This window comes from Schistocerca piceifrons, chromosome X (assembly GCF_021461385.2).
Source record: "Schistocerca piceifrons isolate TAMUIC-IGC-003096 chromosome X, iqSchPice1.1, whole genome shotgun sequence".
NCBI lineage: Eukaryota > Metazoa > Arthropoda > Insecta > Orthoptera > Acrididae > Schistocerca > Schistocerca piceifrons.
In genome coordinates this window covers 909,785,659-909,812,253 of record NC_060149.1, presented here as the reverse complement: position 1 = coordinate 909,812,253, position 26,595 = coordinate 909,785,659, and the positions used below count along the sequence as shown (strand labels likewise).

Below are 26,595 nucleotides of genomic sequence, written 5' to 3'. Positions count from 1 at the left end.
ATTCCCCTGATACGTTTGGGGTTCCCTGATATTCCCTGATTTCCAGAACGTGTGGCAATCCTGAAACTATTATGTCCTCATTAATCAGACAAGACAGGATGTGCCCGGAATAATTTTTGACCCAAATGTTGTGATGCTTTGTCCGCTCACTTTCTCTTCGAGGATGCTGAGAAAAGGGGATGCTGAGAGGCACTCTGCTTTTGGGGGCGACTTCTCATTGCTTTCTGCGAAAATCTTGCTCATCTCTTCTGTTGTAGCTGCCTGGATTGCTATGCCTTTACTCTCTGTGCTTTGGCACACACAGCTGCAACTACAGGTGCTGGTGGTTGATAATGGTGCAAGGGATGTCTTCCACATCAAAGCAGCTACTATGAGAACAGGTTTCTGCATGAAGAAAGCACATCAGGTGGCAAATGCGGTGTTTTGTTACCTTACATTCTTTTTTTGCTTCTGCTTGTCAGTTATTTCCTGAATTTTGCATTCCTCAACAAAAACGGGGCGGCCTCGGCTCCAGACTAGGTGGCTCCCAGAGCAAATAATGAATATTGTTGGAGAATGGCAATCGGTCTCAGAGTCATGTGCTATCTTTCCACAAACCACACAGGTCGCTTAACCTCCACAACTCAGCATTGTAGGGCCAAATCACTGGCAAGATAGGGAAAATAAATTTAGACCGGAGAACAGAGTTCCAGTGTACAAAGAAACACTGCAGAAGAAAGGAAATACAGTACTAACCTGGCTGTATCAGATGTTTAAAAGAATCACCATTCATTTCTTGGCACTTTAGGACCCTGGTCAGCAAGTTGCTGAAGGCAGATTGATGTTGGACTGATGCAATTGCTGAAATCTCATTCAAAATGTTCTCGAAAGGCAGAGTGCTGTTGTGATACACTTTACACATAAGAGCTACCCACACAAAGTAATTGCACACTGACAGATCAGATGACCTGGGTGGCCAGCTATAGAACTCTGTCAGGCATGAAGCTTGTGTAAATGTACTCCAAGGTGTGGCCCACTGTATGAGCAGTTGATCCACCCTGTTGGAAGTAACTGCTGGCCTTTTCCTCGTCCATTAATGCTGCCACAAACAGCTTCAAAATGTTGCCAATGAAACACGCCAAAGTCAGCATCTGATGAAAGAAGATGGAACCAATAATGTGGTATGCAGACACTGCACACTAAACCCCAGCCTTCTAGTCATGCAATGGTGTTTCATGGAAGTTGTGTGGATTCTCCACTATCCAGAACCAGTGATTCTGTGGGTGGACATAACCACTCAGATGAAACCATGCTTCATCAGACACAAAGAACAGATCCACATCCACGCCACTCATTGTTATCTCAGTGAACGGCCAATCTCAAAACTGGAGGTGCTGAGGAGCAGCTGCTGATTTTAATGCATGACAGCAGACACTTGATAGGGATTTATGTGCAGGTCCAAGTGGAGCATTCGTCCGCACGATCAACATGATATGCCAGTCTCGGCATCGGGTTGATTTGACAGGATTCTAAAGTATTTTCTGCTGAATTGCGCGCCACATTTTCTGGTGTGTGCGCACGTTTTGGAATATCTAAGGCCACTTTCTGGCAATGCATTGCAAGGCACTCTTTGCTGGCATTTTGACACCCTTAAACATCTCAGCAAACAACTGAACATACTGTTTCAACGACTTTGTTGTCACATAATTTTCCACAACGAATACCCGCATATGGTTAGGTACATAAGGGGTAACCGGGGTAACCCTAAGGCACAGGAACCCAGCCCTAGGGCATGAAGGTGGTGGTCTTCAATTTCTCCATTATTCCTTCATGACTTTTGCTCCACACCCAGCGTCCCCTGTGGTGCCCATTCATGTTTTGGCTCTGTTACATCCATGCCCATAATATCATGATATGTGACCACACCCCTGCTTGAGTTGAAGGAGTTATCCAACTGAACAATTATGTCAGTCACCCAATTTTTCTGACTTCCTAAGGAGTACCACCTACTTCACCCTTTTATCTCAACCAATAAGGAACCATTACATAACTGCTTAATGGACTAAGGTACCAGCAAGCCCTTCTAAGCCTTTATGAATGTAGAAGAGGGACACTCAAATGCCCCCTCGATCTTTACCACTACAAACATTTTGATTTAAAATTTTTTGAGCGTTGTTGCTAAACACTATTTGATTATTGGGATGCCTTGCCTTATCATTCACTTGGATGAGTGGATGCAAATACTCCCAGATGGTAAACCCATCATGCTGGGAACTGAATTTAATTTCGAGAGTTCCATCTCAGTCTCACAAGCAGCTGGGAAATAAGGGACCACTCGGAGCCTCTCTTGCCTGAGTAAGCCCTATACAATTAAGGTCCCCAGAGGCCACCCGCTAATGACCGTTCCACCTCAACAGCCATGCATCTCAGCGCATAGCACAACTTACTGTTCTCATGATCCACACGGTTAAGACAAGTTATCCAGTCCCTGTGACTCATTCCACCACTGCACCACAGTGGTTGCTGAAGCAGACCCAGAGTTTACAATGGCAGAGGATTGACAGCATTCGCCAGTCTACAGCTCAGGAAGCCTGAGGTCACCAAGCCCATATACAATGAATGCTAAGCACTGAGGGCTAAATAAAATATATTTCAGTATATAAGGTATAATATACTCGCAAACAAAGCATCATCTGAACAATCTGTCATTTTACAACTGTGAAAAGAAAATACGAAATTTCACTAGTATTCTATAGAAGGTACATACGTTACCGATGTTAACAACATAGTACATGAAAGAACTCACATTCCAACATGATTTATGGACATCACTCTTAGAAGTAAGTGTAATACCACAATATCTTAGTACCATTTCATAAGACACAGAATAAAACGCCAACAGGCAGTGTAACGCCAACAGGCAGTGTAACGCCAACAGGCAGTGTAACGCCAACAGGCAGTGTAACGCCAACAGGCAGTGTAACGCCAACAGGAACATTTGATAATGGCACATATGCCAAAACAAGCTTGTCACAAACTCATGTAATCAGCAATCAATAAACAATTCAAAGCTAATTTTGTCAAAGTAAATAAGATGTCATAACTGACTATCATTCCATACACTGACCAACATATTTAAATAAACACATGTATCTGGTTGTGGGAAACGGGGGGGGGGGGGGGGGGGGGGGGGGGGTTGAGGGAATGGAGCAGGCAGGGATGAGGTCCTAGTTCTGTGTCCATGCGCCTCACCTAACTTAAAAATTATTTTGCCAGAGGTACTTACAAAATGGATGAAAAATAGAACCAGTAGTTCTAGTTATCTCTGAAAATAATTGTACAATATTTCAAACGCACACTAAGTCAATCCAGTCTTTCCAAAACTGAATTAGAACATTTTTCCAAAAAGTACCTTTTTCTTCTCATCTGCAAGTAATTCATTGGTTCTCGAAATAGTCTTCTTAGACACATCAACTTCTGTTTGGAGGCTGGCATCCTCATTATTGTATGCCTGAAACTGGGCATTTAATTTGTCCTTCTCAGCAATAAGCTTATCTCTCTCTCTGTAAAATGAAATAATCAAATGAATATTGTATGTTAACATACAATGTATTAACTGTAAATTGTCTAATACATACTGGTTTAATCCCTGGATTTGTTCTTTCACCTTCTTCTTCTGGAGCTGTATTTCTTTGACTTCTTCTCCTTTCTCCTTCAATTTACTTTGGAGTTCAGCCTTCTCCTGTTCCTTTATATCAATCAGCTGCTGATTCTCTTTCCTAAATGACAGAAGTGATCCACAAAGTAAGATCTGTTGTCCCATATAGGATTTAGACACACACTTTCCTATAACTTCAATCTTCTTACTCTATTGATATGCAGGAGGAAAACAAGAAATACGGAAACACAAGAAATACATGCTTTAACTTAAATACTGATGCTTGCCACGCCCGCCGGTCACACACTTATTTGACCACAAATTAAGCCCGTCAGTGTAAATACATTGCAAGTACAGTGTGTCCATAACTAATGTTCCAGTTTCAAAATGCTGTAGAGAAAGAAGAACTGCTCAGAATGGTATCAAATTTGAACAGCATAATATTGACATCAGGGAGGGAGGCAGGCAGGCAGGCAGAAGGGAAGGGGAAAGTGTGACATAAATGGAGTCGGCAACAAATGCCAGATGCATATCAATACAATGGCTATGGTTTGAGTTGCACATTAGATCACCCATACTGTTGAACATGTTCAAATGCACAAGTTCGGCAGTCTACACTTGTGGCACTGCCAAGTAATACCATCCACCACAACAAAGTCGTACTACATCCAATGGGGAAAAAAATCTGTTTTAAATAGTCCTGAGGCCAGAAACTGCATAAAAAGAAAAATGACATCTGTTTCTAATTGTTGTGGGACTGGCACAACCAATGTTCAGTATGATGTCCACCACTTTCTGTCAAGTTTCAACTGAGAAACAGCATGTCCACAACAGATCATAGTGTCCCAGGGGTCACACTGGGATTGCACTGCACAATGTGTGCGTTGGACTCCGCTACGTTCTCAATTACAGCACTGAACATATCTGGATAACCCCACAGCCCTAAGTCACACAGGTTAAGATCAGATAATCCGGATGACCAGGCTGTAGGGAAATGATGGTTGATAATTCTAGCATTTCCAACATGCCTCTGCAGCAGCTGCTTCACCAGCTGTACAGTGTTCATAGAAGCCCTGTCTTGCATAAAAATGATCCTACCCATAGATCCATGCTGCTGAAAGGTTGGAATGACATTGGTGCACAAAAGACTCTCTTAACATTTACCAGTGACAGTGCAAGTAACAGGACCCGCAGAACTCATTTCCTCGAAAAAATACTACCCTATGATAATGCTATCAACCCACACAACACCGTCACCTTCGCAGAATGAAGCAAAACTGGTTAATGTGCCTGAAAATTTTCCACTGTCCATGTTTTGCAATTTGCGTAATGACATGTCCTTTTGAGATGGAAATGGTCTTCATCTGTCACAGAATGTTCCAGCGCCATTCACGGTCCACTTCCATGCGACCAAGAAATTCCCGAGCACATGTCTGTCTTGCTGGCAGGTCAGCAGGAAGCAACTCCTGAACATGGGTGATTTTGTATGGATAGCAATACAGCATATTATGAAGGATTTTATGCACAGTGCTCTCAGACACGTCCAACATTTAAGCAATATCCTGTGCACCGCATGTTCAAACACCACCACTCAGTCCTTCCTGCAATGCTGTGGCCAAATCTTTGACAGACATCAGATCAGCTGCTGTTCTTGCTCTGCCATACTGCACTTCGAAAGAACCTGCCTTGTCAAATTTCATAATCATTCTTTCCAGCCCCTTAGTAGACATTGAACTTTCTCATACCCTTGAGTGAATGGAGCTTCTGGAGGGCTACTGGTGCAAAGTCACTGTTCTTGTAAAGGAGTTTTACCAGCACTGTGTGATCCTTTATGGAGATACAGTGAACTCCCGTTTATCTGAAATGATGGGGACAGCGGCTGGTTCGGATAACCAAAATTTCAGATAAACCGAAATTCTTATGTTTTCATGCGTAAAAAACCTCAAATTGCGTCAATACTGCGAAATATGACTGTAAAAGTTGTGTAGGGTACATAGAATGTTATTGATATGGTTGTGAATACACCTGCATGTTTTTGACTGAGAAATTGTGTTGACGTGTTAAAAAGGCACCATAGTATGATTGGAACCTCCAAGTTTTTAAATGCTGAATAACAAAGTTCGTTTATTTTGCATTGTTACAGAAAAAACCCACCTTATTTGGCAGCAGGAAAAACAGGAGTTTTAATTTTATTGCTTACTCTTTTGAATAAAAAATAATCTACTGTGCAAAATTATGAAACAAATCTAGAGATTACTTAAAGGAACGAAAAGTTTGTCTACAGGAACTTTAAAGTAAAAAAACTTTTGACTTATGGACATTGAAGTTCTAGGACATTTCATTAGAATTTATCTTTTTGGTAAAAAAGTCTAATGGTTTTTTGTTTTTTGGCTTGAGAAACTTTTGTTGCAGCAATATATCTCCAACACTGGAAACAAACTATTTCAGGAAAAGTTGCCTCCTCCTAATGTACTCCAGGGCCGTTAAGACCGCTTTGTAACCGACTGTGTGAGGAATCTCTCTCTCTCTCTCTCTGCCTAGTCATCAGACACATATTCTTGTGACGCTTTCTGATTTGTTGCAATTTGGACGATTTCTTCCTTAGTCAAATCAAAAATGTCTTTCCATTCACTCTCCAACGTCTTCGATGTTCGTGTCTCCACAACTCGGTAGTTTCTCCAGTACATTCACTGAAATTATGTAATTTTCATCTGTTTCTGGCATGTCATCTTTAGTTTCGGTGTTGCCGCCTCCTTCCCACCACTGACGAGTTGCCTTAACATCTAAGAGTTTTTTTCCAAGACATAATGAGATAAATTGGAGGAGTTAGATTCCAAGCATCACCAATCCAATGAATGAAACTTAAAACATCGACTTAAAAAAAAGAGCTTGCACAAAATCTTCAGCATCAATCACACTGATCGAGTATTCCAGCAGCTTGCACTCTGTAATGTTTTTTCATCGCATCAACACCACCTTGGTCCATCGTTTGACATAGAGACATGACTTTGGTGGTAGAAACAACTTTGATATCCTTATCTTTTAGATCATCTGTCTAAGGAGCAGCGTCATCCACAAGAAGAAGCACTTTTCAAGGAAGTCCATTTTCCTCCATGTATTTTTCTACAGCTGGAACACACACTGCCTGGAACCACTCTTTGAAGATGGCACCATTCATCCATGCCTTAGACTGGTTCATGTACCACAATGGCAGGTGTATCAGCTGGTTGCCATCTAAATGCTCTGGTTTTTTTTTTGGATTTGCCAATTAAAGCAAAGCGCAGTTTATGACTGCCAGTGGTATTACTGCAAGAGAGGACAGTAACTCTTACTTTTTTTTTTTAATATCCAGATGCAGTTTTTTTCTTGTTTAGAGGCAAGGGTTTTTGTTGGAAACATTTTGTAATTCAACCCGGTTTCATCACAGTTGTAAAGCTGATCGCTAGTCTAGCCTCCTTTGATGATGATTGTGTGCAGTTTCTTCTTAAAATCAGCAATAGCGGCTTCATCCTCAGATAACGATTCGCTGCTGATGACAATTTCACAAATGCCATGCTACTTCTTGAACCAATCCAGCCAGCCATCACTTCCAAGGAATTCTTGCCTCTTTCCTTCAACAGCTCACAAAACATCATCGCTTTTTGACAAAGTAGAAGACCTGAAACTTGCACACCTTTGGCTCTTATTTGTTCGTGCCAGAAAAGTAGGGCCTCTTCTAACTGAGGATATGCAACTTTTCTCATTGTTTTTCAAGATTTCACAGCACTGCCTGACGCTTGGATGGAAAAAAATTTTTCAATTTCTGACCTCTTTGTCTTCTAATCAGTAATTGTACTCCTACCAGCATTAAAATCTGCAGCAACTTTTGTGGGTGGCTCACCAGCATCAATTCTCTGCAAAGCGCAAAGCTTCTGTTTCAACGAGATGAAGTTATTTTTTGTTATGCGCCCATAGTCACATTCAGCATTTTTTTTTACAGACACTACATTCTTTTTCGGATTTTGGCCACTTATCACTGGACATTTTCAAGCACGTAGCACGAGCACAAAACGTTAAATCGAAAACACACAGACTCACGACTTGAAAATACTCTGGATGCACTAGACAAAGCTTTTGACTTTTGAAACCAGGCTGTGGCAGCCATCAAATGAAAACATTTGATACATCTATCCCTCTCCCCTGTCCTACCCGGGCCAACGCCGCAACACAACAGTGTGTTGCACATTCACTGTTAAATTGTTAAATGCTCAGCTTCGTCTGATGTATCAGCAACAGGTGGAAAGTGTTTGGCGCCGCACTCTCATTGTCTGTTTCGACAGGGCTACGTCGCGCTGTATGTACTGCACTTCCAAGGCGTTCCAATAGATCGCAATGGCATGAAACCACGCAATACGAGCAAGAAATAGCTAAAACTTCAACCAACACATGCATGAATTGATGACATTCGGACTTTCGACACGCGCCAGTGTACTGATTAGCAGTAGACTTCCGAAAAACACCAGTGAATGCATGGCTCCAGGCGCAAATTTAAACTTGTCTAGTGTCAGTCTAGCTAGCCAAAAGCGTAGCTGAGCAATGTGTCCGGCAGCGCCAATGATAGCCATGAAAATCAGAAAGATCTGTTCGGATAAAGCAGATTTTGAATAAACGCAATTCGGGTAAATGGGAGTTTACTGTAGTTATGTTGAGTGTGTGTGACGCAAACTGAGGCACAGCCATGTGCTACATATCTGTTAGTGCACATATTCTGACGCAGTGCATCTATTCCTCAAATTTTCATAATTTTTTTGTTCCATGTCTTTTCACCCTGTGTCAATAACATAGTGTACAAATTTGACATCACTCTGATCAGTGGTTCTCTTTCTACGGCGTTTTCAAACTGGAACTTCAATTAAGGACACACTGTAGTTGCGACTCCATTCAAATGTGGGCAAGTTGTTGAAGCTCATATGGTGTATGCTTCCATAACCAAGGTAGTCTTAAATGTATGGTGTTTCAAGAGGCACTGTAACGACGATTTATACTACACACAGAGAAAGTGGAAAAACATCAGCTGCAAAGTGACAATATGGACGAAAGTGTGTGTGTGGAGTAATCAGACAGTCATTGAAGTGCATTGTGATGAAAAATAAGACGACAGTTGCAAAATTCAATGCAGAACTGAATGTTACACTCATGAACCCAGTCAGCACTAAAACAAGGAAGCTCCATAAACAGGGAATTGCAGTGCGAGAGAGAATTTCAAAACCATTCAGAAGCACAAATGCACGTAATAGGGAAACATGGTGAGGAAACCATGAAACCAGGACTATGGAGCAACGGAAGAATGTTAACTGTGTCTTGTTTCGCACTGTTTCCAACTTCTGGCTGAGTGAAATATGGCAGAAGCTCAGTGATGATTTGGGGAGCCACAGCATGGTATTCCACAGGCCCCATCTTTACCCCCTCAAGTTCACATTAGTGCCAATGATTATGTGACGATTCTGACAGATCAGGTCCTCCCGCAGTACAACTTTTATTCCCCCAATGGTGATGCTGTGTTCCAATATGATAGGGCTCCCTGTTCACACAGCTCCTATCATCCAGGACTGGTTTTGTGAGCATGAGAAACTGAACTGCTGCATCTCCCCTGGCCACTGGTCACCAGGTCTCATTATTACTGAGCCTTTGTGATGATCTACAGAGAGGGTGCATGACTGCTATTCTCCTCCACCACCACCACCCTATTTTTCAGGAAGAATGGTGTAATGTGATCCTGTATAGGACCTTTACTTATATCTTCCAAAATGACTGGAAGCTGTTTTGACTGCCAACAGTTTTCCTACACCATGGCGCAGAGAGAGAGAGAGAGAGAGAGAGAGAGAGAGAGAGAGAGAGAGAGAGAGAGAGAGAGAGAGAGAGAGAGAGAGGATTCCATAGTTTGTATTTTGTAGTACCTCCTGCCATTACATTGCCACTGATTTTTCAACTCTGTTGCTCAGGATACTGCCTCTTCCAATTTGCTACCAGTTTTTATTTGGGAATCAATGTTCAACAACTGATTTGATCCAATGTGTCTCTTAGACAAAGGTCTGCAGCATGCAACCCTTCACTGAGTATCTTCCAACCATTTCTTTAACCTTGCTCATTGCCTTTGTACACCTGCATCATGCTGGTATGCAAACTTTACCATTATTCCCTCTGTTGCTCTTTGTAACTGTCCATATCCCTGAAGATAGTCCCCATATATTTTCTCAGTGACTGGCTATGTGTTAACCTGTGTGAATTGTGCAGTTTCTTTTGCAGTCTGCAAAAGTCACTCCTGTTTTCTAACACAGCATCCTCATTTGCATGATATGGAGACTTCTCTCAGTGGTTTTTGGCACTGGCCAAAATTCTGCCAGATCATACCAGTGACCAACAGACTTGCTCTTCACAACTTTGAATGCAATTTTTCTACTAAAACTACTGAGACTTTACACCACTGCACCCATGATGCAGTGATTGATTGTGCACCACTTTTATCACCACCATTGTATACAGAATCACAGGCACTATTTGTATAATGCTACTTAATGTATGGATTCAGAGATTTGCATTATTTCCAAGTATTTGGTCTTCCGGCCATTTATACACAGGTCACATTTCAGTTAAACGTTGCAAATTTCCTCTGAGTGCAACAGCAGGACCTACACCGGTAGCATACAGCCAAATCCATAGTTCTTTATGGAAATCCCCCGTGATGGCGCCCATTATAAATCCCACAGGTGATGAAGTAGATCCCCAATTTACATCCTTATCATTGGGAAGGTTGCTAACAATCTCACTGGGGATTGCATTCAACTGTTTGTGTGTCAGAGTAACAAGCTAACCCAGTCACTAAGTAACAGCAAAATCACAATCTCAAATGGCGTACCCTATCAGTTAGTGTGGGACAAAAAAGGCTTTCTCCAAATCAAGATACAGTGGGTTCTCTTTCTCAACTTTTCTCTTACAAATTGTAAAAACTGCATCTTTGACACCACACCCCTTATAAAGCCACACAGATAAACTGACAGCTTAATAGTGTAAGAGTAGACATTCGATAATGTTGACAAACTGCCCGGTGGCATCTGTCTCTGGTTCTTTAGCCAATGTTTTGTTAGCACGAGTGGTTGACATTGTCACAACTTCACCACGAATTGTCAAATCACCACGAGTCAGAAAAGTGGGATGATTAATACACTTAATGCACACACGACAAATGGGTGAGGCTCAACACCACAGACATGAAATGCAACAGCTGGAAAGTCTTCTGAGGAGCAATGAGTACTCCAGTTATATAAGAAGCATCAAGGGATCAAACACTCAGAAGTGACACATCAGAAGATGAAATGTCAGCTACAGCCTTTCTGCCATAAATTCCCAGGTGATGGGTAGAATCAGCCATATATTGTGCAAACATGAATAAAATGACACAAGATCAAATAGTGTCTCAGATCAGCAGAGCACAAGGGACCCACCTGCAATGTCAGGAATGTACAACATACCCTGTACAGGTGGAAAAGTATATTGGAATTACTGGATCATCAACGCCAGGCTCATCATCAAACAAAAGAAACACTTCAGGTTGGGACATATGGAGAAATCGGCTTTGGTGAAGCACACTCTGTGAGAGAGTGACCACATAATAAAATTTGCCAACACAGAAGTTCTTGCTGTGTACAAGAGCTACCACAACAGCTTGTTCACAGAAGCTACAGAAATTCACCCATATGACAACATCAAAAAGAGGAAAGCCTAAGGTGAACAGATCCTGCAGTCCCACACTGCAGCGAATGACTTGTCGATAGCAAGGGGAGAACCACAGCGTTAATGACCATGGAAAAGCTGACTGATACTGGCACACCATGTACATATAACCTGCAGCCACAGGTTCAACTTCCATCTGCGACCAGCAAATGAGGGTGAAGCTTTGACAAATCTAGCCACCTGTGCTTGCTGAACATCAGTAAATCATCAAATATTGGCCACAGTACCTGAGGAAGTGACCACAAAAGCCTAAACAATTTTGTATTCAATAATGTGATTGGGAATCTTCACAGGGTGGGATTTAGGCGCATAGCACGACAGTTGGAACTGTGTGCTGTATTGCCTTGCCTGGACGATCAGTAGGTATGTAGGCAATCTCAATTACATTACCAGCCATGGTACAGCTTTCTTTTTTTCCTGTCCAGAAGTTTGCAGAAAGGTGATGAGGTCCTGAGTCTTTTGTTTTATTTATCGTCCATCAGTACTCTTAAATGGTGATGCAGGCCATTGCCCCAGCACAGGTCATTCTCTCTAGGATAGATAAAACAGGGCAAAGTTTGGGTACATTTTTTAATGTCCTTGCAGGGACAAGGAAAAAATTCCCAGATTTTCCTCAGTAAAAAATACACTTTTGGGTGAAAATACATTTGTTCCATGTTAAGTGTCAGTACGCTTTCCCTCAGATCTGTGAACCATATCAGTCTTTTGAATGGGTAATGTTTTGTTCACCAGTGTAATACTTACCAACACTTTCGAAAACTAAACGCCGCAAACAAAAAAATAGGTCACCCATGTCTGAAGTATCTTTGATGTTGGGCAACTTGTGTGCTGCATATTTTCATATTACAAAAGTATAAACTTGAATTCACTCAGACACAGCATATTAGTTTCCAAAGCATTGGAATCTAGATTGAGATGCACTTTTGAAAGCTAATCATAGCCTGAGTCGATTGATCTTGCCAGCCAATGACGGCAGTTATTCAGAGTATAGGACATATGGTGTAGTTAGCAAACAGCAATTTAACTGTGAAGTAGTGTGAACACAAACAGGAAAAGTTATGTGGTTTGAATTAATATACATAGTGTAGCTACAACAAAAGCTAAGCTCGTTACACTTTCTAATACATCACACAAATGTGCCAGTAAAATTTTAAATAATGATTTTCAAAGTGTTAAGTTTTAAATGAGAGTCAAGCGTTCTCAAGATTTAATACATTCATTGCACATTCTCACACGCAAATAATTCATCTTGCATGAAAGGAAATTTACTTTCAAATTCATACTTTTCAAACTGCCATTTGCAATATTTGCCCACGACCTGTTGGGATAGATTCGTTTCAGCAGTTGCCAGAGAGTGCCAGAAAACAGGCGTCAAATGTAGGTGCACAGCTATGACGATGTAGGAAGCCCACATGTTCACACGTATTCACAATGAAGTAGACCCAACTTGATATTAAGCTTCTCCTTGTGGTCATTGGGATGCAAATTTTCTTGGAGTACCAGTGTTGTATTATCTCATGTTTGGCTCTTCATTATGGCACACTGCCATACATGCCAGCAGGTGAAAATGTGCATTTGAAATTCGGTGAGCAGCTGAAACTAGCCAATAGTGTGAAATGAAACATTTTGTTTCAAATAAAAGCTGCCTCTGCAGAAAAGATTAATAAAAGTCAATTTTCTTTAGCAAATTGACAAAAATAACTTCATTGTTCTGCACAGCTATTAATGCTCCATTGCCAAAACCATGAAAATAAAATCAGAAAACTAATAAAGTATTTTAGCCTTCCATAATTATGTTTATATATTTTAATTCAATTGCTAGCTAATGACCATAGAGATCTGTTTAATCATTTGACACGAGAGTTGTGAATTAAGAGGAACAGTAAAACCATTAAACAAACACGTCACATGAAGACTACCTCCATCCCCACTACAACTAAGACTGCTCTGCGCATGCACGAATCTGGCAGCATCTGACTCCGTATTGGTAGTGCTGACACAGATAACCGCCACACTTCTAGTAGCCAGAAGGAAGAAGGTAGTGCTCATATGTGGCTCAGCTGCGCATGAGCCCACTGGCGATTACTCCAATGAACCTAATATAAACAGTTGTGACATCTTTCTCATCGCAAGCACTTTGTTGTTATGAAGTATCGCATCTCTTCATCCAAACACTTACGACATTTTGCTGTTGGCAGACGCTTGTGTGTGCACTGTGTTTCGTAGCTGTAAATGCTGAATTTTCTGTGCAACTTTTTTTTTTTAATTTTTATTTTTTCGTCTCGTTTATGTTTTATTGCTGCGGTATTACTCTGCAGTAGCAGGATACAGTAAAACTCTTTGTTAGAGTATAATTTCTTACCAGTCAAAAATTTAAGTGCAAAGTAAATCAATGAAAAATTCCCAGAATACTACAAAATTCCTAGGTTTTTCCCAGTTTTCTTCCAGCTGAAAGAATTCCTGTCCCCCCCCTCACTGGTGGCAGAATACAGGGTCTTCCCTCATGGAGTGGCCAGCCACAGTCTCCACACAGAGGGTCCACTGTACAGTGGGAAGAGCTATGCCCAAAATGCAAGCACCGAAAGCACTGAGTAGGTGGAGGGATGTACGGCTTCACAACACACCTGTAGCAGAACCTCGACCTTCCCCTCGAAAGCCAGAATGAAGGCACCAGTATTCGTGCAGTTGTCTTTGCGGACCTTCTGCACATGTCAAACAAAATGAACACCACGTTGCTCCAGATTAGCCCAGAGTTCATCTATTTGGAGGATAACGTCAATATGAAAAATCACTCCCTGGACCATATTCAGAGATTGGCGAGGCGTAATACACATTGACATTCCCGAGACGATCATAAGCACAAAGAGCTGCAGATTCGGTGGTAGAAGTAGCTTCGATCAACAGGGAGCCCGACTGCATCTTACTAAGAGACTGCATGTCACCAAACTTGTCCTACACATTCTCCACAAAAACAATGGTTTTGTGGCAGTGAATGTGTCCCCATCTGTCCTAGTACAGATGATGTAATGGGAAAGTGTTTCATTCCGAGATGGTGAGCCTGGCCCTCCTGCCACGGTGTAACCAGGGAAGGGAAGGTTGCCGGGTCATATGAAGCAGCATTCGATGATCCTTCACTACTCGAAGAGATGACTGACTGAGAATGGCCTGGTGTAAATGATTAGGTGAAATTTGCATCTCTTCAAGGACACATTGCAGATATTGAGATAGATTGCTCTGGCAAAAATCTAAATTATTATTTTGGTTACAATCCACAATTTCCATATAAATTTCACCCATTTGTTGGTACTACAGACATCTATTTTCAGATTACCACACAGGTATAACAGGCCTTTAGAATTTGATATTTTTGTGGCATACTGCAGCTTTGTCCAGAACTTACCTTTTATTCTCTCACCACAGCCCACCTAGGATGCACACTGACATTAAATAATCAGTAAAGTGACTAACAGCAGTATCATCATCACACTGCAATGGCACAAAAATGCATACTGTTCATAGTAAGTGCAATCTTTTACCTTATTAAAATGACGTTCCTTATGGACATGTATTGAGAATAATAGGTGGTTCAAAATGGTTCAAATGGCTCTGAGCACTATGGGACGCAACATCTGTGGTCATAAGTCCCCTAGAACTTTGAACTACTTAAACCTAACTAAACCTAAGGACATCACACACATCCATGCCCGAAGCAGGATTCGAACCTGCGACCGTAGCAGTCGCGCGGTTCCTGACTGAGCGCCTAGAACCACTAGACCACCGCGGCTGGCAATAATAGGTGAAAACACACAATACAACTGAGAGCTACATTATGCTATGATATAAAAATATATTAAGAATTTTCCATTTCCTGGCACATCAAATGGCAAATAATTTCAAGTTCAATAAGTGCTATCATAATAGGTCTTTACGATTGCTTTTCAAAAGCTCACATTATTGCTATTCACCTTCAAATTATGTACTAAACTGTAACAAATTTTACTTACATATATTTTTGCATTAGCTCATTTGTGTGCTTTGCAATCTCATTTTCTGTCCTCAGATACAATACAACCTTCTCTTTCGGTCCTTCCAACTCTTCTCTCTCTTTCTGAACAATTTTTAAACTGTTCATTTTATCAGTTTTTTGTGTATTTAATTCTTCAAGTTTGTCTCTTAATTTTGCTATGGGTTCCTGTAAACAAAAATATTAAGTTTCATCTAAAAACTTATTAGGAAAAATTGCTGCAAAATTTCATTGAAAAAATAAAATAAAATAAATAAATAAATAGATATTATACACCTATAATGTGTCCAAATTCTATGAACAAGTTTCATTTGGTTCGCAAAACTACAAATAAGAAAGTTGACTTTCATATATACGAAAACTGTGAGTAAAAACACCGCACAAAAATCTAACAGTGTTCTGAGGACAGTAAAAATCAAACAAATGAGAAATGAATTTTTTCAAATTGAGTCAGATTAAAATTTTATATATTCACAACATTGTGTTACACTGATACAGAATAAACACATTTCACTCACACGCACAAAGATACAGAAGTATATGTACAGACAAATGTCTCAGGACTGTCAGTCAATAATTAATAAATACTTTCCATTCATAGGACCCACCAAAACAAGGCTGCAGTGCCAAATATACTTTAAATACATTTTTATTGGAAATGAGTTAGGTGAAAGCAACCCTTTATACCCAAATTATTTTTAACAGGATATTCCATTAGTGATTCTCAAAGGAAAGTGCACAGACATGTAGATTATAGGATTCTAAACATTCTATCAAGTGCTCAAACTATTTACTGTTTTAACGCATGACTGACTGCAAAATGAAATTTTGTCCCATAAATTTTTGTTTATAAACACAAGATAAGAAATGAGGCAACACTGAGCTAGAGAGTAAGTATTGAAAATATAAACAATAAAATTTTTATCATCTTCATAAATAAGGAGAAACTACTCAGATAACATCAACTGGATGGTTGGTTGGTTGGTTGGTTGTTTGAGGTTAAAGGGACCAAACAGCAAGGTCATCAGTCCCTTGTTTCAAATAGACTCCATTCTGCTAACGGGACATCTCAGTATAGTCAGAAAAATAAAACGGATAAAGGGGAAACGTAAAAGGGCAGTCACGTTGTCATTAGTAAAAACAAATGAGGGAAGTTGGCAAGAGAACGAACCCAACACTATGCTGAAACAGCATAGGCAAGACCACCTGTGACTTAAAAGGTGCAACTGCTATAATGCAGAAAGTACGTATGGGAATAGAAAAACTAACCAAGCCTTAAAAAGAAGGGGTAAAAACAGAGTAAAAGGGAAAGAAAAGAGGATTCCGGTCACGGAGGTGAATCGGGAATCTCTGAACACTGCCTACAGTGGGAGACACCCAAACACTCACCGCCCTGCCCCAACACCAGAGGGAGATTAAAAACTTTAAAACTGAGAATAAAAACCACTCTCCCGGAGGAAACCTAGAACCAGAGAGACCATCCGGGAATCGTCAGCCAACATCAAAGGTAAAGTGTGGGGGAGTCTGTACTTAGCACGCAGAGCCAAAAGAAGGGGGCATTCAACCAAAATGTGGGCCACTGACTGGAAGGCTCCACAACCACATAGCGGGGGTGGCTTATCACGCAAAAGGAAACCATGGGTCAGCCTGGTATGGCCAATGCGGAGACGACACAGTGTGGTCGAGTCCTTGCGGGAGAGGCTAAAGGAAGAACGCCATGGGCCTGTATTCACCTTAATGGCACGAAGTTTATTAGACAGTGGAGTAGCCTCCCAAGAATTGGCCCATGACTGTGCAAAGTGGGATTTGATGTGAAGCCGTAAATCCGCTGCAGGAGGGGTTACAGGAAACGGGGGGTAAGTAACTGCTCCCCCAGCCAAACGATCAGCGAGCTCATTACCCGGGATACCCACATGGCCCGGGACCCATAAGAAGTCAATGGAACAAGCAGCACGGTGAAGATCAGCGAGATGGTCATGGATGGCAGAGACCAAGGGATGGCGCGAAAAACACCGGTCAATAGCAAGAAGGCCACTCATCGAGTCCGTACATAACAAAACGCGGTTGTGTTGGGATTGTTTAATAAAGGTAAGGGCCCGGGAAATTGCCATCAATTCCGCAGTAAACACCCCACATGAGGGTGGCAGTAGATGATTTTCCGTTCCAACGAAGGACGTGAAGGCATACCCAACATGATCAGCAGATTTAGAGCCATCAGTGTAAAAAACAACAGCATCCCGAAACTCCCATAAAATTTGGCGGAAAAAGGAACGGAACACCACCGGGGGGATGGAATCTTTCGGACCGCGGCGGAGATCCATCCGAATTCGAGGCCGAGGAACTAACCAAGGAGGGGTGGAGGGGAGGGAGCGAGGAAGACAGGACAAAGAAGGAAGCCGAAAATCACGGGTAAGAGACGCAAGGCGCAGCCCAACCGGTAAACCCGCCCGAGGGCGGGAGTCAGGCGGGCGACGTCCATGGTCTGGGAATAGGATAGAATAGGAAGGATGAGCGGGAGAAGAACGGATAGTAAGGGCATAAGACACCAGAAGCTGGGACCGCCGAACAGAAAGGGGGGGATCCCAGCTTCAACCAGGAGACTATCAACAGGGCTAGTAGGGAAGGCACCGGTGGCCAAACGGATACCACGATGGTGGACTGGATCCAGCACGTGCAGCGTGGAAGGAGCAGCTGAACCATAAACTTGACAACCATAGTCCAAACGTGACAGAACTAGAGCACGATAAAGACGGAGGAGGAGGGAACGGTCCGCACCCCAGGAGGAGTGGGCAAGGAAGCGAAGGACATTGAGTTTACGGAAACATCCTACCTTCAGGAGTCTGATATGGGGCAGCCAAGTGAGCTTGTTGTCGAAAAGAAGACCTAGGAAACGAAACTGTGGAACCACAGGCAATCTTTGTGCAGCGAGATAGAGCTCTGGATCAGGGTGGACCGTAGTACGGCGACAGAAGTGGACCACCCGCGATTTTAAAGGAGAGAATTGAAACCCGTGGGAGAGGGTCCATGCAGAGGCACGCCGTATAGCCACCTGGAGCTGCCGTTCTGCAGATGGCATCGAGGAGGAACTAACCCAAATGCAGAAATCATCCACATACAGGGCAGGGGCGACCAAGGGACCGACAGAGGCCACAAGTCCATCGATAGCAATGAGGAAAAGAAGGACACTCAAGACAGAACCCTGTGGGATGCCCGTCTCCTGGGTCCGTGGAGAACTAAAAGCAGTACCAACTCGAACTCTGAATGACCGATGGATCAGGAACTGGCGGATAAAAATCGGGAGTGGGCCCCGAAGACCCCACTGATGAAGGGTTAGTAAGATGTGATGGCGCCAGGCCGTGTCATAGGCCTTGCGAAGGTCAAAAAACACTGCAACCAAATGGCGGCGCTGGGAAAAAGCCTGCCGAACTGCGGATTCCAAGCGAAGCAAATGATTGATTGGAGATCGTCCCTCTCGAAAGCCACACTGGTAAGGGGACAATAGATCCCGAGATTCGAGGACCCAAGTGAGCCGACGGGCTACCAGCCGTTCAAGTAACTTACAACCAACATTGGTCAAACTAATTGGCCGATAGCTGTCAACAGATAGGGGGTTCTGACCAGGCTTAAGGACAGGAACCACAATGCTATCCCTCCACTGAGAAGGGAAGTCACCCTGGAGCCAGATACGGTTAAACACCCGAAGAAGATGGTGCCGTTGTGGAGCACTGAGATGTTGAAGCAGCTGGTTATGAATGGAATCTGGGCCAGGGGCCGTATCGTGAGAAGAAGATAGAGCAGAAAGAAATTCCCATTCAGTGAAAGGTTCGTTGTAAGATTCTGACTCACAAGTGGTGAAACATAAGGTGACAGCTTCAGCCTGCTGTTTTTGATGAAGGAAAGCAGCTGGATAGGAGGCCGACGCTGATGCCACTCCAAAATGGGTCGCAAGATGTTCTGCAAGAACGAATGGGTCCGTACAAATGCCATCTGGGAGGTGAAGGCCTGGGAGGGTGGATTGCCGATGGCAACCTTGGAGAGAGCGAAGTGTAGCCCATACCCGTGACAGAGGGACAGTGGAACCAAGGGAAGAAACGAATCGTTCCCAACATATCCGCTTGCTCTGTTTGATTAAATAACGGGCTTTAGCGCGAAGGCGCTTAAAGGTAGAAAGGCTGGCTACAGATGGGTGCCTCTTAAAGTGTTGCAAAGCTCGACGGCGATCACGGATGGCAATGGCAATGGCCGTACTCCACCACGGGACTTGCCGACGACGAAATTGTCCAGATGAGCGCGGGACAGCAAGGTTAGCAGCGCGAACAATCGCGTCAGACACGTCACGTAGGACGTCATCAATACAACCCGACAAAGAGGGAGAAAACTCGACCTGTGCAGTATATAGAGGCCAATCGGCGCGGTGGAAAGACCAACGAGGTAACCTCTCCATCGGGGAGCGGGAAGGGAGCGTGATAATCAACGGGAAATGGTCACTATCACAAAGGTCGTCGTGTGGCGACCAGTGTAATGAAGGGAGGAGAGAGGGAGAAGAAAGAGAAAGATCAATGGCAGAAAAGGTACCATGACCAGCACTGAAATGAGTAGGGGAGCCATCATTAAGAAGGCACAGGTCGTGGTCTGCAATAAATTGGTCGATAAGAAGACCTCGTCTAGATGGAAAGGCACTGCCCCACAAAGGATGATGAGCATTAAAATCCCCAAGGAGGAGGAAGGGAGGAGGAAGTTGCTGAAGAAGGGTGGTTAAGGCAGCAGGTGTAAGAGTCCTGTCAGGAGGGAGATAAAGATTGCATACTGTGACTGCAGAGTCTAAGTGGACCCTAACAGCAACTGCTTCCAATGTAGTTTGGAGAGGAATCCACGTGCTAGCAATGTCTGTACGGACCAACGTACAAACGCCACCAGAAGCCCGCAAGGGTCCGACCCGATTTCGACAGAAAACGGGGAACCCACGGAGGGTCGGTGAGTGAGCATCAGTAAAATGAGATTCCTGGAGAACCACACAAGCTGCTGAGTAGGACGAAAGAAGGGATTTCAATTCCGGAAGGTGACGATAGTAGCCATTACAATTCCATTGGAGAACCACAGAACGATGGTTTAAATGAGGGCTGAACACGCTAAATCCAGTCATACCGCCGGGTCCCCACCCGTCACCGACAAGGAGGGGGCGACATCCATAAACGACAGGTCAGAATCCGGTTGTGAAGCCGGGGAAGGGACCTCCGGTGACACCAGAGGCCCTTTGTCCCGGGACTTATGTTTCTTCTTCTTTTCAGGCTGAGATCGAGGAGGGCTGTGTGGCATAATGGAGCCAGCTGCAGCAAGATCAGGAACAGAAAGAGACCGGGCGACCTGGGGGCCGATAGACCGCGGCTCTCGCGGTCGCCGCGCTGCAGCAGACCTTTGACCTGGAAGGTGCCGGGAAGGGGCATCCCGGGAGAGGCGCCCTTGACCGGCAGACGCCGAAGTAGTGGGACACTTCTCCGGCTGGGGAGGGGGAGCGGCGCCCAGAGAAGGTGTGGGAGCCGCAGGGGAGGGGGGAAGGAGAGGGGTCCGGGACGGGGGTAAGGAAGGGGGAGGAAGGGATGAAGATGTAACCAAGGCGTAACTAGATGTCATGGACACAGGGTGCAATCGTGCATATTTCTTACGGGCCTCTGTGTAGCTTAAACGATCAAGAGACTTATACTCCTGTATCTTTTTTTCTTTCTTATAGACTGGGCAATCTGCTGAATGTGGAGAATGACTACCATGACAATTTACACATACAGGAGGGGGAACACAGGGACTCCCCTCATGGAGTGGACGTCCACAGTCACCACAGAGAGGGTCCTGGGTACAGCGAGAAGACATGTGGCCAAAACGCAAGCACTTAAAACACCGCATAGGAGGTGGGATGTACGGCTTCACATCACAGCGATAGACCATAATCTTAACTTTCTCAGGAAGGGTATCCCCTTCAAAGGCCAGGATAAAGGCACCAGTATCAATACGATTATCTTTAGGACCCTTCTGAACACGCCGAACAAAGTGAACACCCCGCCGTCCGAGATTGTCCCGAAGTTCCTCATCAGTTTGAAGGATGAGGTCTCTGTGAAAAATCACACCTTGTACCATATTTAGAGACTGGTGAGGGGTAATGGACACGGGAATTGTGCCAAGATGGGTACAGGCACGAAGGGCCGCAGATTGGGCAGCCGAAGCAGTTTTTATCAGTAACGAACCCGACCGCATCTTGCTCAGGGAGTCCACTTCGCCGAACTTGTCTTCAATGTGTTCCACAAAGAATAAAGGTTTGACACTGGTGAAAGTATCTCCATCAGTCCTGGTGCAAACTAGATAACGGGGGAAAGGTTTTGCCCCTAGACGACGGGCCTGACCCTCCTCCCAGGGGGTAGCCACGGAAGGGAAGGCCGAAGGGGCAAGAGAAGCAGCACTTGAGGAATCAGTACCACGCAGAGAGACGGCCGCAGAAGAGCGGCCAGAGGTTTGGACCCTTATGGGTTTCATCTGCATAGCGTCCGCCCTGATACCACCCACTCCGATCAGGGGCTCTCCTCACGGGCGCCACCCAGCCACAGCAAGGGCCGTCTGGCACGGCGGCCATTGCCGGGAGTTCCGATGCTCCAGGATGACGAGCAACCACTCCAAGGCATGCATGAGGAGGTCACAGCTCAGGTATCAGAAGTGTGATCCCTGTGTGTTCAGGGGGCTCAACCAAAAGGGTACATAGCGACCCCACCACACGGGCTGGCTACCGTGCTGGCTATGCACCCTAGCATCAGACAACGACGTAGAAGAAAAGGTGGAATATACTAGGAGGGCACACGTCGGAGACACTAGGTAAGGTGCTCTTCCCCAAATGGCTCACACTACGGAAGAGAAATTTTGGAATGGAGGTCAAACCCCAGAGGGGGACCAAGGAATGCCAAAAGGAGGAGATGATTACGTAACAAAGCCAGAGTGTAAAACCAACAGAACCAGGAGGATAGCGGGGGCCAACATAAGCAAGGACACCAATAGAGGGAGAGGAGAGGGCGAGGGGAAAGGGGTATGGAGGGGAAAGGAGGGGAAGGGAAAGGAAATGCAGCCCGGGAGAGAAAGAAGGCTGCAATGGCTCGGGGCCCCGTGCTCGCCACGCACGTATCCACGAAAGAGTTGTGGACCCCCTGGGGGGAACATCAACTGGACCTCAATGCTAACATATGTAAAATTTGAATCAAACTTCAGGAAGAAGAGAAGTAACTAAACATAGCTGACAATTAGTCTTTGGACTGATAAGGGAGTGCAGCGTTAGGCAGCAATGTGAAGTGTTCCATATGAAGAAATGAAAGAGCTCACATAAATGGAAGTATCAGGCATGAAAGCAAATAAGTTTAACAGAATAAAATTAGCATTTGCTAAAGTACAATACAGAAAGCCTTAACACAATTTAAAATGGCTAATGGAATTGAGAATGGCAAAACGCAATATAAAAATTCATAAAACAAGGCAATAAACAGGGTAGGTGACGATAAGAAAGTAATTAGCAGACTTTGTTCTAAAATTTTGCAGCTGAAGGACTTCAATTATTTATGTAGCAATCTGTTTTCTTGAACATAATGGTTAGTATTTCACAGCAGGCTGAGAAGTTCAGATGGACTGAACATGGCAAGTCGCGCCAGACTGTCCATCAGATATAAAATCCAATAACTCGTGAACAAAATGAGGTATCATTCTACACTCAATTTTAAACAAAATTTCGATAGCTCACAGTTCATTCACTGCAATATGTGACCTAAAATCAGCAACAGGTGAAGTTTACAAAATGTGTTTTATCTCTTTGAACTCTAAGATTTTGTGAAATATTTTACTGAACTTGATGCAGTACAGGAAGATAATGAAAAGAAATTCAGTTCAATATTGAGCGAAGATACCAGACCCCCCCATGAACCATAGACCTTGCCGTTGGTGGGGAGGCTTGCATGCCTCAGCGATACAGATGGCCATACCGTAGGTGCAACCACAACGGAGGGGTATCTTTTGAGACGCCAGACAAACGTGTGGTTCCTGAAGAGGGGCAGCAGCCTTTTCAGTAGTTGCAGGGGCAACAGTCTGGATGATTGACTGGTCTGGCCTTGTAACATTACCCAAAATGGCCTTGCTGTTCTGGTACTGCGAACGGCTGAAAGCAAGGGGGAAACTAGAGCCGTAATTTTTCCCGAGGGCATGCAGCTTTACTGTATGATTAAATGAGGATGGCGTCCTCTTGGGTAAAATATTCCGGAGGTAAAATAGTCCCTCATTCGGATCTCCGTGTGGGAACTACTCAAGAGGACGTCGTTATCAGCAGAAAGAAAACTGGCGTTCTACGGATTGGAGCATGGAATGTCAGATCCCTTAATCGGGCAGGTAGATTAGAAAATTTAAAAAGGGAAATGGATAGGTTAAAGTTAGATATAGTGTAAAATAGAGAAGTTCGGTGGCAGGAGGAACAAGACTACTACAAGTAGATGTAGTACTACAGTAGTACAAGTTTATATGCCAAATAGCTCTGCAGATGAAGAAATTGATGAAATGTATGATGAGATAAAAGAAATTATTCAGGTATTGAAGGGAGATGAAAATTTAATAGTCGTGGGTGACTGGAATTTGAGAGTAGGAAAAAGGAGAGAAGGAAACATAGTAGGTTAATATGGATTGGGGGGGGGAACAAATTAAAGAGGAAGCCGTCTAGTAGAATTTTGCACAGAGCATAACTTAATCATAGCTAACACTTGGTTCAAGAATCATAAAGGAAGGTTGTATACATGGAAGAATCCTGGAGATACTTAAAGGTATCAGATTATATAATGGTAAGACAGGGATTTAGGAGCCAGGTTTTAAATTTTAAGACATTTCCAGGGGCAGATGTGGACTGACCACAATCTATTGGTTATGAACTGTAAATTAAAACTGAAGAAACCGCAAGAAGGTGGGAACTTAAGGAGATGGGACCTGGATAAACTGACTAAACCAGAGGTTGTAGAGTGTTTCAGGGAGAGCATAAGGGAACAATTGACAGGAATGGGGGAAAGAAATACAGTAGAAGAAGAATGTGTAGCTCTGAGGGATGAAATAGTGAAAGCAGCAGACGATCAAGTAGGTAAAAAGACGAGGGCTAATAGAAATCCTTGGGTAACAGAAGAAATATTGAATTTAATTGATGAAAGGAGAAAATATAAAAACGCAGTAAATGAAACAGGCGAAAAGGAATACAAACGTCTCAGAAATGAGATCAACAGGAAGTGCAAAATGGCTAAGCAGGGATGGCTAGAGGACAAATGTAAGGATGTACAGGCTTGTCTCACTAGGGGTAAGATAGATACTGCCTACAGAAAAATTAAAGAGACCTTTGGAGAGAAGAGAATCACTTGTATGAATATCAACAGCTCAAATGGAAACCCAGTTCTAAGCAAAGAAGGGAAGGCAGAAAGGTGAAAGGAGTATATAGAGGGTTTATACAAGGGCGATGTACTTGAGGACAATATTTTGGAAATGGAAGAGGATGTAGACAAAGACGAAGACGAAATGGGAGATAAGATACTGCGTGAAGAGCTTGACAGAGCACTGAAAGACCTGAGTCGAAACAAGGCCCTGGGAGTAGGCAACATTCAATTAGAACATTCCAAATAAGTCACAGCTGCAAAACACTAACGCGAATTCTTTACAGACAAATGGAAAAACTGGTAGAAGCGGACCTCGGGGAAGATCAGTTTGGATTCCCTAGAAATGTTGGAACACGTGAGGCAATACTAACCTTACGACTTATCTTAGAAGAAAGATTAAGAAAAGGCTAACCTACGTTTCTAGCTTTTGTAGACTTAGAGAAAGCTTTTGACAATGTTAACTGGAATACTCTCTTTCAAATTCTGAAGGTGGCAGGGGTAAAATACAGGGAGCGAAAGGCTATTTACAATTTGTACAGAAACCAGATGGCAGTTGTAAGAGTCGAGGGGCATGAAAGGGAAGCAGCGGTTGTGAAGGGAGTGAGACAAGGTTGTAGCCTCTTCCCGATGTTATTCAATCTGTATATTGTAAAAGCAGTAAAGGAAACAAAAGAAAAATTCAGAGTAGGTATTAAAATTCATGGAGAAGAAATAAAAACTTTGAAGTTCGCCTATGACATTGTAATTCTGTCAGAGACAGCAAAGGACTTGGAAGAGCAGTTGAACAGAATGGACAGTGTCTTGAAAGGAGGATATAAGATGAACATCAACAAAAGCAAAACGAGGATAATTGAATGTAGTCGAATTAAATCGGGTGATGCTGAGGGAATTAGATTAGGAAATGAGACACTTAAAGTAGTAAAGGAGTTTTGCTATTTGGGGAGCAAAATAACTGATGATGGTCGAAGTAGAGTGGATATAAAATGTAGACTGGCAATGGCAAGGAAATCGTTTCTGAAGAAGAGAAATTTGTTAACATCGAGTATAGATTTAAGTGTCAGGAAGTCGTTTCTGAAAGTATTTGTATGGAGTGCAGCCATGTATGGAAGTGAAACATGGACAATAAAAAGTTTGGACAGGAAGAGAATAGAAGCTTTCGAGATGTGGTGCTACAGAAGAATGCTGAAGATTAGATGGGTAGATCACATAACTAATGAGGAGGTATTGAATAGAATTGGGGAGAAGAGTTTGTGGAACAACTTGGCAAAAAGAAGGGACCAGTTGGTAGGACATGTTTTGAGGCATGAAGGGATCACAAATTTAGCATTGGAGGGCAGCGTGGAGGGCAAAAATCGTAGAGGGAGACCAAGAGATGAATACACTAAGCAGATTCAGAAGGATGTAGGTTGCAGTAGGTACTGGGAGATGAAGAAGCTTGTAAAGGATAGAGTAGCATGGAGAGCTGCATCAAACCTGTCTCAGGACTGAAAACAAACAACAACAACCAGACTGTAAGTTGCGCAAAATCAAATTTTTTCACCTAATAGTTTCCAGAAAATCTAGTAAGTACTTCATACTGGTCAGAACACCGTATCTCAGCACAGACACCAGCATTTGGCAAGCAGTACAGCCATAACAAATGCTACCTCAGCAAATAATGCAAAGAGCACATCTGTAGCAGCAAAAGGGTTAATAAAACTGAATACCATACTATAAATTTTAATGGTACTGATTGCAATGAAATG

General features: G+C 43.3%; 1 protein-coding gene across 1 annotated transcript in view; it reads right to left on the bottom strand.

Moving 5' to 3' along the window:
• LOC124721169 (structural maintenance of chromosomes protein 4-like) overlaps positions 1 to 26,595 on the bottom strand; it is a 249,531-nt gene that overhangs the window by 148,556 nt on the left and 74,380 nt on the right. Inside the window, exons 5-7 of the mRNA XM_047246005.1 lie at positions 15,412 to 15,599; positions 3,618 to 3,758; positions 3,392 to 3,542 (exon numbers count right to left, since the gene is read on the bottom strand). Coding sequence (XP_047101961.1) covers positions 3,392 to 3,542; positions 3,618 to 3,758; positions 15,412 to 15,599 — 480 coding nt within the window. The remainder of the gene's footprint in view (positions 1 to 3,391; positions 3,543 to 3,617; positions 3,759 to 15,411; positions 15,600 to 26,595) is intronic.